Genomic DNA, 11,749 nt, shown 5'->3' with positions numbered 1-11,749 from the left:
CTCAAATAGACACTGAGAGACTGAGAGAGAGAGAGAGAGACTGAGAGAGTGAGTGAGTGAGAGAGAGAGAGACTGAGAGAGTGAGTGAGTGAGTGAGATAGACTGAGAGAGAGAGAGAGTGAGTGAGTGAGTGAGAGAGTGAGAGAGTGAGTGAGTGAGAGAGACTGAGAGACAGAGAGTGAGTGAGAGAGACTGAGAGAGTGAGTGAGAGACAGAGAGAGAGAGTGAGTGAGTGAGTGAGTGAGAGAGAGAGAGAGAGAGAGAGACTGAGAGAGAGAGAGTGTGAGTGAGTGAGACTGAGAGACTGAGAGAGTGAGTGAGAGAGTGAGTGAGTGAGTGAGAGAGACTGAGAGACAGAGAGTGAGTGAGAGAGTGAGAGAGACTGAGAGAGTGAGTGAGAGAGAGAGAGAGTGTGAGTGAGTGAGCCTGAGAGACTGAGAGAGTGAGTGAGTGAGAGAGAGTGAGTGAGTGAGAGAGTGAGTGAGAGACAGAGAGAGAGAGTGAGTGAGAGAGAGAGACTGCGAGAGTGAGTGAGTGACTGAGTGAGTGAGTGAGTGAGAGAGAGAGTGAGTGAGAGAGAGAGCGAGAGACTGAGAGAGTGAGTGAGAGAGAGAGAGAGTGTGAGTGAGTGAGCCTGAGAGACTGAGAGAGTGAGTGAGTGAGAGAGAGTGAGTGAGTGAGAGAGAGAGAGTGAGTGAGAGAGAGAGAGACTGACAGAGTGAGTGAGGGGGTGAGTGAGAGAGAGAGACTGAGAGACTGAGAGAGTGAGTGAGAGAGTGAGTGAGAGAGACTGAGAGACATAGAGTGAGTGAGAGAGTGAGAGAGACTGAGAGAGTGAGTGAGAGACAGAGAGAGAGAGTGAGTGAGAGAGAGAGACTGCGTGACTGAGTGAGTGAGTGAGTGAGAGAGAGAGTGAGTGAGAGAGAGAGCGAGAGACTGAGAGAGTGAGTGAGAGAGAGAGAGAGTGTGAGTGAGTGAGACTGAGAGAGTGAGTGAGTGAGAGAGAGTGAGTGAGTGAGAGAGTGAGTGAGAGACAGAGAGAGAGAGTGAGTGAGAGAGAGAGACTGCGAGAGTGAGTGAGTGACTGAGTGAGTGAGTGAGTGAGAGAGAGAGTGAGTGAGTGAGAGAGAGAGAGACTGAGAGAGTGAGTGAGAGAGAGAGAGAGTGTGAGTGAGTGAGCCTGAGAGACTGAGAGAGTGAGTGAGTGAGAGAGAGTGAGTGAGTGAGAGAGAGAGAGTGAGTGAGAGAGAGAGAGACTGACAGAGTGAGTGAGGGGGTGAGTGAGAGAGAGAGACTGAGAGACTGAGAGAGTGAGTGAGTGAGTGAGAGAGAGACTGAGAGAGAGAGAGAGAGAGAGAGACTGAGAGACTGAGAGAGTGAGTGAGTGAGTGAGAGAGAGACTGAGAGAGAGTGAGAGAGTGAGTGAGAGAGAGACTGAGAGAGTGAGTGAGAGAGTGAGTGAGAGAGAGAGAGAGAGAGAGAGAGAGAGTGAGTGAGTTAGTGAGTGAGTGAGAGAGAGACTGAGAGAGTGAGTGAGTGAGTGAGTGAGTGAATGAGAGAGAGAGAGTGTGAGTGACTGAGACTGAGAGACTGAGTGAGTGAGTGAGTGAGAGAGAGAGAGTGAGAGAGAGAGAGAGAGAGAGTGAAAGAGAGAGAGAGAGAGAGAGTGAGTACTCAACTGTGCCTCTCTCTGAGGCACAGTTGAGTACACCCCTCCATCCAATAGACCCCAGCAACTTCCTTTTGGATTCACGTTTACGGTATAGGGGATGCATTTGTGACATACCTTACATCTCTGACCTTGTCAATATCAGCATTTCGCTCTACTTACCGTGAAGTGACATTATAATAGTCATCATCATAATAGTAGTACATTACAGTATACGTTTGCCTAAAATAGTACCATTTAAAGGGAGTATGTCAGGGTCAATTACTGACAAATGAGAACACACTAATCCTCAGGGGTCATTTAGGGGCAAAACGCACCACTTTGTGAAGCTTTTGTTTTGATTGAAGAGCAAGAAAAGTATTCATTTGTTCCACTTCTTTCCCTTCTAAATGCGGTTGCCTAAGGACAGGCAGTATGCACATATCTAAATGTTATGAAAAAATCAGTATTTTTTTGCCACTCAGAACACAGACATTTACCTTAAGGGGAGTTACCCTCATTTTAGACTTACATTTACATTTTAGTCATTTAGCAGACGCTCTTATCCAGAGCGACTTACAGTTTAGTGAATACACTTTTTTTTTTATACTGGCCCCCCGTGGGAATCGACCCCACAACGCTGGCATTGCAAACGCCATGCTCGCCATCAACTGAGCTACATCCCTGCCGGCCATTCCCTCCCCTACCCTGGACGACTGCTGGGCCAATTGTGCGCCGCCCATGAGTCTCCCGGGTCGCGGCCGGCTGCGACAGAGCCTGGATTCGACCCAGGATCTCTAGTGGCACAGTTAGCACTGCGATGCAGTGCCTTAGACCACTGCGCCACTCAGGAGCAACACTTCCCAAGCATACATTTTCATGACAGCGTTCCTAATCTGCAGTAGGCAATTACTGCAGTAGCAGTTGAAAATCGGTAGGTTAACACCAAACCGTGAGGTTATTATGAATTCAGAGCAGTCGGATGAAGTCATAGTCAAATACATTTGAACAAATGACCAACAATATCACACGGAAAGTGATGTGAGCATTGCATTGTGGAAAGCAATGACTTTACAAGAACACGTATTGCAACGCGAGGCATGTATTTCTAGATTAAACACTGATTCAGTGTGATGAACAAGTACATGTATGATTTGGTGTGCTCTACTTGAACACGCGCTTAGAGTTTTGAAACCACTGCCTATATGAGGAGCTGTCGTTGTTTGTTTTATTACCACATACTTATGGAAATTGCACCGGTTGAGAGATGATGGCTCTCTTGTGCCTACAGTGAAGGGTACTTCTGATCCAGCAGGTGGTGCTAAGATCCCTCCCTATATGACTTGAATGATGAGTTGATTTATTCCTTATAGCTCCTAATGATTTTAAGGCCAGTGTTGGCAAACATGACTTCTGCTCCAGCAGGTGGCCATGAAATCCCCCCCTATATGACTTGACTGACCAGGTAGTTGATGGACTCCTTATAGCTCTTAATGATCTCAAGCAGAGTGTTGGCCACATGACCTCTGGTCCAGCAGGTGGCGGTGAAAATAGTCCCTATAGGAGTTGACTCATTTCTTTGAGGTCCTAAATGAAGGATAGGGCGTCAACAGTGCATCTCGGCCTAACCCTGTTCCGGGCCCATTTCTTCACTCGATGCTTCCGGTGTTCTTCATCTCCTCTTCAATAGTCCTTCTCCACGTCTTCCTTCCCGTCTAGCCCTGTGCGTTCCACTGAAGTGTCTGTGTTTTTATGTCGTTAGGAGTTTTGCTCACTGCGTGTCCCCCTTCAATTTCCACTTTCTGTCCCAGTTGGGTAGCTATCCATTATACTGTAGCCTACTTACTACCAATGTCACTGTAGTCAAAGGTGATTTTCGATTATTATGTATGAGTATTATTATATATTGTGATATTATGATGTTCAAGCCTATAGGGTGTGGTAACAGGCCCTCTGTGATTTGTTGTTGTACTGTACATGTCAAGTATCTGCACTCTAGCCTAATTAGCCTAAACTGCTAGGGAAAAGTCACTTCCGGTCGTAGCTGTATCCCACCTAGTCAAAACCTTGTTAGTCCTTATCCTAAAAGGCACCCTCTGTTCCTCGATATACTCCACCGAGGGCCGGCAGCCAGTAAGTACAGGTAAGAGACAATTATGGCAACAATAAGTTGTCCTATGAAAGCTAGTCAAATGTGAGATGTTCAACTGCACTGAATGATAAAGTGGCAGTCTGTGCTCTTGGGCCCTTAAGGCATCAGTGCACCCCCCCAATTTGTCCCTTTTGAAATGAACAGTTGAGACGGGCCCTCTTTCTGTGGCCTTTCTTTGACGACACATCTGAGGCTATCCTGCGGCAATACAAATGATCAACATCATAACAATAATTCCATTATAAGAAGCTTTATTATTGGTTTGCTAAGAAAGGTACCATACAATATTGGCACATCACTATCACCTCTGTATGCGTAGGAAATCAATCCCTTCATTGTGTGTGTGTGTGTGTGTGTGTGTGTGGGTGTGTGTGTGTGGGTAAAGGTACGCCACTCTCGGTCTCACAGTTTATGCACACGGTCGTCTTTATGCAACAATATGGAAGACATTCCCAAATGTGCTTACATCATTGCGTAATGTCAGGGAGTCACACAAACAGTGTGTGCTGTTTGGCTGCAACACACATTAGGCATAAGGATGATGACAACTATTTTGTAAACGCTCCAGCTTGCAGAGGGATCACCACCCCTCCCATCCGCACCCCAGGTCCTCTTGGCCCCCTTACTGTCAGGCCGAGTGGTGTCTAGAGAAGAAAGAAGAAGAGTGATGTTTATTAATGACAGTCAATACGACACGTCCTTCCATAGCTAAACAGACTCATCCTACTAGGTCAGTGTTTCCCAACTCCAGCGGTAGAGTAGCCTACCCCCAACAATACCCATTTTTCTTGTAGCCCTGGAGAGCCACAGCTGACTGAACAACCTGTCACCTAATTAGCAAGTCCTCAATGAGTAAAATCAGGTGCAACAACAACAACAACAACAACAACAACAACAACAACAACAACAACAACAACAACAACAACAATATGAGGACAGGGACACAGTGTACTAGCTGATCTCCCAGTTGTCACCGTTTGGCCTTGTGTTCCACATAGCCTATATCAGTATTGGAGTATGTTTCCCGCGCACGGTAGTTGCTTTCACGTCACCTTTGTAATCGCTCCTCCCTAGTCCCCTAGAACGAGCGCCCTCCCCTTTGCAACGCCTCCGAACATATCACAGAGGCGCGCTTTCTGTGCCGATGGCCTCAATCAGGTCGACCAAACGCAGATAATAGCGCACCACGCACCGGCGCTGAAGTCATTCATTCACTTGAACTCAACTAGCGAACACACCATGTCTGGAAGAGGCAAAGGCGGCAAGGGACTTGGAAAAGGAGGCGCCAAGCGTCACCGAAAAGTTCTCCGCGATAACATCCAGGGAATCACCAAACCCGCTATCCGACGTCTGGCTCGCCGCGGCGGCGTGAAGCGTATTTCCGGTCTGATCTATGAGGAGACCCGCGGTGTCCTAAAGGTGTTCCTGGAGAACGTGATCCGTGACGCAGTCACCTACACCGAGCACGCCAAGAGGAAGACCGTTACCGCCATGGACGTGGTCTACGCTCTGAAACGACAGGGACGCACCCTGTACGGTTTCGGCGGTTAAACGCACTCTCTTCGGAACCTCAACACCCCGACTCGAACCCAAAGGCTCTTTTAAGAGCCACCCACATCCGCTTCAAAAGGGCCCATTCCATATAGTGTTTTTTTCTTTTCTTCCGTATGCTATTTGATAGGAAAGTATGAGCCACTTCGAGTGGACAGGGAGTATTAAATAGCGGATTCTAATGTCCCTTCCCGTTTTAGCGCACAGAGGGAGGCCTATATCTGACAGTGGCAAAGTGTAGTGACGTTGTTATTTTGGGTCAAGCAATAGTGGCATTTGGACAACATAAAACCACCACCCGTCGGTAGATGTGGCTCGAAAAGAGGGGGACAGCGTTCGCGCGCGCGCACACACACACACACACACACACACACAGTCCAAAATGGGAGCCCTATGTCTGACGGTGCCAACGTGGGCAATTCTATCACCAGCATTATGTGGCACAACAATCGTGCCATTCGGACAACTATTCAGGCCCCCCTTTTGAAACACACAATTCCCCATCGGTCACAGAGCATAGGCTATAGAGAGGAGGGAGGGGGTGAGGACCCGCGCGCGCGCCCTCAATTGTCTTTGTTCGGGAAGCTAGCCTCTGAGCGGAAGGCTCTTTTGAGCGCTAGAGCTCCACTGGGCAAATAGCAGGGGCGCCTACGAGCAAGCAGGGGAGTGTCCACGGCCGCCGACTTTGATTAGCTTCCTCTTCATAAGACGGGTAAGCGCCCTTCACCCCCTCATTCGTTTCTGAGAAGCAACGAGACATCATCATGCCCGAGCCAGCAAAGTCAGCGCCCAAGAAGGGCTCCAAGAAAGCCGTCACCAAGACCGCAGGGAAGGGCGGCAAGAAGCGCAGAAAGTCCAGGAAGGAGAGTTACGCCATCTACGTGTACAAGGTCCTGAAGCAGGTCCACCCCGACACCGGCATCTCCTCCAAGGCCATGGGAATCATGAACTCGTTCGTGAACGACATCTTCGAGCGTATCGCCGGAGAGTCCTCTCGCCTGGCCCACTACAACAAGCGTTCTACCATCACCTCTAGGGAGATCCAGACCGCCGTGCGCCTGCTACTCCCCGGTGAACTTGCCAAACACGCCGTGTCCGAGGGCACCAAGGCCGTAACCAAGTACACCAGCTCCAAGTAAACAGCGCATTTGGACTGCTCTACTAACCCAAAGGCTCTTTTAAGAGCCACCCACTCTGTCAGTAAAAAGAGCATTTCCATCGCCACCGAATGAATGCGCAGGTAGGCTGCGTTACATTGTATCATTGTTTAATGGGCGGCGCGCGCCGGCTCGGAGAACGGCTACATTGTATCATTTCCCCCGCCCGTTCCAGCGTAGGGGTTTAGCGCGCCTTTTTTGTTGTCTTTGCACGCTGAATAGTAACCCATGTTTGTCGGCCTCCATTCCAGGTGAAGGCAATGAAAAATGGCACCATTTGACAAAGGGTGTAAATAAAAAAAGCAGTCTGTTGGGTTTGAATGGAAAGAAATGCCTTTTGTCGTTTAATGAGCGGATAGTCATTTTGAGTCGACTTCCTGAATCGGTAGGACACGGACGGGGAGAATGGACGCTCCATCATTGGACTCTACCCTAATGATGTGAATGAGAACGATAATGGCAAGAATAAAAAGGGGGTGAATAATCCCGTCTAGGAAGAATAGGAGTAGGCATATATATATATATATATATATACGTAGCCCTTATTGCCAACGGGTCATTTCCGGTCCAGGTCGCATCATACATATATAGTCCCCTGTAGCTCAGTTGGTAGAGCACTGCGCTTGCAACGCCAGGGTTGCGGGTTCGTTTCCCAAGGGGGGCCAGTATGAAAATGTAGGCACACACTTAACTGTAAGTGGCTCTGGATAAGATCGTCTGCTACATGACTCAAAATGTCCATGTAAAGTGTAGTACATTTGAGGCACATAGTGTATTTTCCTTCCTACTACCCTCATGAGGCAACAGGATAAATATAATAATATAATATGCCATTTAGCAGACGCTTTTATCCAAAGCGACTTACAGTCATGCGTGCATACATTTTTGTGTATGGGTGGTCCCGGGGATCGAACCCACTACCTTGGCGTTACAAGCGCCGTGCTCTACCAGCTAAGGCAGTTGCTTCCACGTGAGGATATGAATGTGTCTGTAGGCCAAGTCACAGTATAACACAGTGAGCGAGCGGGCGGCCCTTGCGATAGTCGTTGGAGCAGCAGCGGATCCCAATGACTACCTTGGGGATAGCCTATACATTTACATTTTAGTCATTTAGCAGACACTCTTATCCAGAGCGACTTACATGAGCAATTAGGGTTAAGTGCCTTGCTCAAGGGCACATCGACAGATTTTTCACCTAGTCGCCTCGGGGATTAGAACCAGCCACCTTTCGGTTACTGGCACAACGCTCTTAACCACTCTTAACCACTAAGCTACCTGCCGCCCCATACATATATACAACAAGGAAAAGAAAAGAGGCCGCAATCAACCTTCTGACCCACATGCACCTGCTGGGATTCTTCTCCCAGTCCAACCACATATGCAGCCCTTGTCCCACTTGGGGGGAGAGAGAGAGAGAGAGACAGACAGAGAGAGAGACTCCCTCTATCTAGGCCTATATCAACGCGCCATGACCCATGGGGCGCCAGCCTCCATAGCGCCAGCCAGACACCAAGACCCACAGACACAAAGACCGAGGCGAGTCACGCTGCGGAGTCAAGCAGGTGAACAATATATTAGTAGAGACAGCCAACCTACCTACCTACCTACCTACCTACCAGAAGACAACACACAATCTCACTGTGTAGAAATAGTAGGCTACAAATACAACAACAACAACACTCACACTGCCAGTGCACAAAAAGTACTAATACAATAACACACACACACACATAGTGCAAGTAAGCATGTCGTAGGACTGTTTATACCATGTGGATCCTGTACATATGACGAATACAACCTGAAACTTGAGGTACAACACTAGTCTCAGCCAGGCCTCACAGGTGCATGTGTTTTAAGGTCCCCAAAAGAGCGCTTCTTTAAAACACCCCTGACCACATCAGGGGACCCCAAACCATTTGATTCCCTTGCCAGACATCTCGGCTCACTACACAACAAGTGCTGCTCGCAATCGGATGCACTTTTAGGCCATTTAGGAGACAAATAGCACAGGAAAACCAGTGCGCACCGCTCCACCCGACAGTCGAACGGTGAGGTTTTGAGCGAGCCGCAACAAAATGCACGGCCCTTCCGCGGCCCACATTACTTTATTCTGAACGGAGACAAGTCTGCTCGCTGGGCCGTTCGCTTTTGGACCAAAAACACGGCTCCGTCGGTGACTTTCGGGCCGATATAGGCGAACAGAAAACACAAGTGAAAGAGCATTTGGCCAGCCCAGAGAAGCCGAGCTGGTTGCCTTGAGTCTACATGGTTCTCATGTCGCGTTTAAGGCCAGCCCCCTGCTCGGTGTGGAGCTTCAATAGCGCAGAGCAGCGTCTACAGCAAACTACTCCTCGCAGACCGTGTGTGTGTGTGTGTACCGGACCAAACGACAGACAGACAGACAGACAGACATGGCAGAAGTCGCACCAGCACCCGCAGCCGCAGCGCCGGCCAAGGCACCCAAGAAGAAGGCAGCAGCCAAGCCCAAGAAAGCGGGACCCAGCGTAGGAGAACTCATCGTCAAGGCTGTGACCGCCTCCAAGGAGAGGAGCGGCGTGTCCCTGGCCGCGCTCAAGAAGACGCTGGCGGCAGGCGGCTACGACGTGGAGAAGAACAACTCCCGCGTCAAGATCGCAGTCAAGAGCCTCGTCACCAAGGGCACCCTGGTCCAGACCAAGGGCACCGGTGCATCCGGCTCCTTCAAGCTCAACAAGAAAGCCGTCGAGGCAAAGAAGCCCGCCAAGAAAACCGCAGTTCCCAAAGTAAAGAAGGTGGCCGCCAAGAAGCCCGCCGCGGCGAAGAAGCCCAAGAAGGTAGCAGCCAAGAAGGCCGTCGCCGCAAAGAAGTCCCCCAAGAAGGCCAAGAAGCCCGCTACACCCAAAAAGGCCGCCAAGAGCCCCAAGAAGGTGAAGAAGCCCGCCGCAGCGGCCAAGAAGGCGGCCAAGAGCCCCAAGAAGGCTACAAAGGCAGCCAAGCCCAAAGCCGCCAAGCCCAAGGCAGCCAAGGCCAAGAAGGCAGCCCCCAAGAAGAAGTAAACCTATTACAAACAGTGTTCTACTCGACACATGTTGTACCACAAAAGGCTCTTTTAAGAGCCACCCACCTCTTTCCATAGAAAGCGCATTGATTTCCATGTACTATCTGTCGTGAAAAAGAAATTACGCACACTAGGCTACTTTTACGCACACAACATCGTCCCACTCTGGGTGTGTGCGAAGGGAGAGGAATATAATAGAGGGCCAAAATGGCTTAGAAATTCGACCTCACGAGTGCACCCTCACCAGCCATTTGTATATGAGCCACTGGGCTATTCCCGTTCAGAGGCAGGCTGCTGTGATGTGTTACAAGTGCCATGTAATAACAATACTATAGTGGCTTCGATTTCAAACTCAAGAGTGCACCCTCACCAGCTGTTTGTTTCCCATTTGGAGAGAAATAATGTGAGGATTTCATGTCGGACATTTTGGCGCTCACGCGAAATGACACAAAGTAACAAAGTCGGAGGGACACAAAGTAGCCTCTCACTCGCTGCCTGTGGGTGGGAACCGGCTTAGGGCTGTCTGTCTGTCTGTCCCTCGCTCCAATTGGATAAGGCCACACCGGCCCGGTGGCCAATCGTTGCCTCTTGTGGCGAGGTATAAGTACGGCTCTCGAAGTGGCGAGCGGCTCATTCAGACTTTCTGTGACTTTCTCAAGATACCAATATGAGCGGAAGAGGCAAAACCGGAGGCAAGGCCAGGGCGAAGGCAAAGACCCGTTCATCCCGTGCCGGGCTCCAGTTCCCCGTGGGCCGTGTGCACAGGCTACTGCGCAAAGGCAACTACGCCGAGCGTGTGGGCGCTGGCGCACCAGTCTACCTGGCCGCCGTGCTCGAGTACCTGACTGCTGAGATCCTGGAGTTGGCCGGCAACGCTGCCCGTGACAACAAGAAGACTCGTATCATCCCCCGTCACCTGCAGCTGGCCGTCCGTAACGACGAGGAACTGAACAAACTGCTCGGCGGTGTGACCATCGCTCAGGGTGGTGTGTTGCCCAACATCCAGGCAGTGCTACTCCCCAAGAAGACCGAGAAGGCAGTCAAAGCCAAGTAAATTCGCTACTGCGACTTCAACTTGACTACTCAACCCCCAAAGGCTCTTTTAAGAGCCAACCACCTAGCTCTCCAAAAGCGCAAAGTACCTTTCTATGACCGCTACACATTGAGTGGGTGTATACACAACTATTTCGACATTCTGTGCCCACATGAGGCCTTCCATGAACAACAACACCTACTAGGCCTCGTTTGCCATAGCAGGCTAGCATTAGTTCTATATCGTGGAGCTCCGCCCCATAGGGGAGCTCTGCTCCTAGTGGTTTACCCTCTGCCCTAAGGCAGATGCAGCCTGAAGCAAAATTATGCACACACCTACAGCCAATAGGAGTACAGGTGTCCCTATATAAGGAACCCCGTTCCCTCAATCTGCCTCCCATTATCTTCAGCGACTGGACTAGAATTGAAGAAGCCATAGAAGACTCAGGAAGATCTCGTCGTTGATATCCAGCCATCAACGTCTTCCTACAATGAGCACACCAAGCTTATCCTAAGGTAAGCATTTAACAAAAGCTCTTTTCAGAGCTCAATGTCGCTGTTCCCCTTGGCGGCTGTCGACCCCCCCCGACATTGTTTCGTGGGTTGAGAGGCACAGCACGCCAGGGACAGCTTCATCAATCCCCCACTATGCGCCAGCTGCGCCCTCCTTTTTTGAAGGAGTGGAAGCAGCATTGGGCATTTTTAGGGAGGATATTCCTCTTGAGGATGTGCTATCAGTGTTAGTCTCAGCTGAGGCATCATCTGAGGGCACTGACTCAGGAGATGACAGGGCTATTGGGGAAGAAATGAATATTCTATTGGAACAATTCATTACACTGACCCAGATGTTTAACCCCCCTTTTCCTTCGGGAAATTGTGAGGTCATTACATCCCTGGATGATGACGCCACAGCCTCTCTGTGCCTGAATTCTCAGGTCTCATTGAGTGGGCTGCTAAACAGCGGGAGATTAAGCTGCCCCCCATTCCCTCCAACCCGGAAGTGGATATGAGGAAGGGCGGCCGTTACTCTCGCTACAGCTTGGCGTCAGACGGCGGCCTCCAGCAGCAAGGGAGCGGGCCTCGCCCCCCCCTGCAGCGCCAGAGGTGCCGGCGAGAGAGGTCATTAAAGCGTCATCCTGGCATCACCCGAAGGGCCGGCCAGAAGAGACGCC

At 50.2% G+C, this 11,749-nt stretch overlaps 3 protein-coding genes across 3 annotated transcripts; all 3 read left to right on the top strand.

The window, feature by feature from the left end:
• Positions 1 to 5,039: 5,039 nt before the first annotated feature.
• Positions 5,040 to 5,351, top strand: LOC311130299 (histone H4; the record flags this gene model as incomplete). Its single annotated transcript, XM_084163031.1, has 1 exon — positions 5,040 to 5,351. The coding sequence occupies one exon, from the start codon at positions 5,040 to 5,042 to the stop codon at positions 5,349 to 5,351; it is 312 nt and encodes a 103-aa protein (XP_084019157.1).
• A 3,500-nt stretch (positions 5,352 to 8,851) lies between these two features.
• On the top strand, positions 8,852 to 9,543 carry LOC311130295 (histone H1; the record flags this gene model as incomplete). The annotated part of the gene is made up of 1 exon (XM_084163027.1): positions 8,852 to 9,543. Exon 1 carries the CDS (start codon positions 8,920 to 8,922, stop codon positions 9,541 to 9,543), a length of 624 nt encoding a protein of 207 aa, XP_084019153.1. The 5' UTR covers positions 8,852 to 8,919.
• Positions 9,544 to 10,212: 669 nt separating this feature from the next.
• LOC311130379 (histone H2A) lies at positions 10,213 to 10,599 on the top strand (the record flags this gene model as incomplete). The annotated part of the gene is made up of 1 exon (XM_084163103.1): positions 10,213 to 10,599. One exon carries the CDS (start codon positions 10,213 to 10,215, stop codon positions 10,597 to 10,599), a length of 387 nt encoding a protein of 128 aa, XP_084019229.1.
• Positions 10,600 to 11,749: the final 1,150 nt, after the last annotated feature.

This window comes from Coregonus lavaretus, assembly GCF_964263955.1.
Source record: "Coregonus lavaretus genome assembly, chromosome: 6".
Classification (NCBI taxonomy): domain Eukaryota; kingdom Metazoa; phylum Chordata; class Actinopteri; order Salmoniformes; family Salmonidae; genus Coregonus; species Coregonus lavaretus.
Note: the sequence above shows the minus strand (reverse complement) of the source record. Positions and strands in the feature narration are given on the sequence as shown.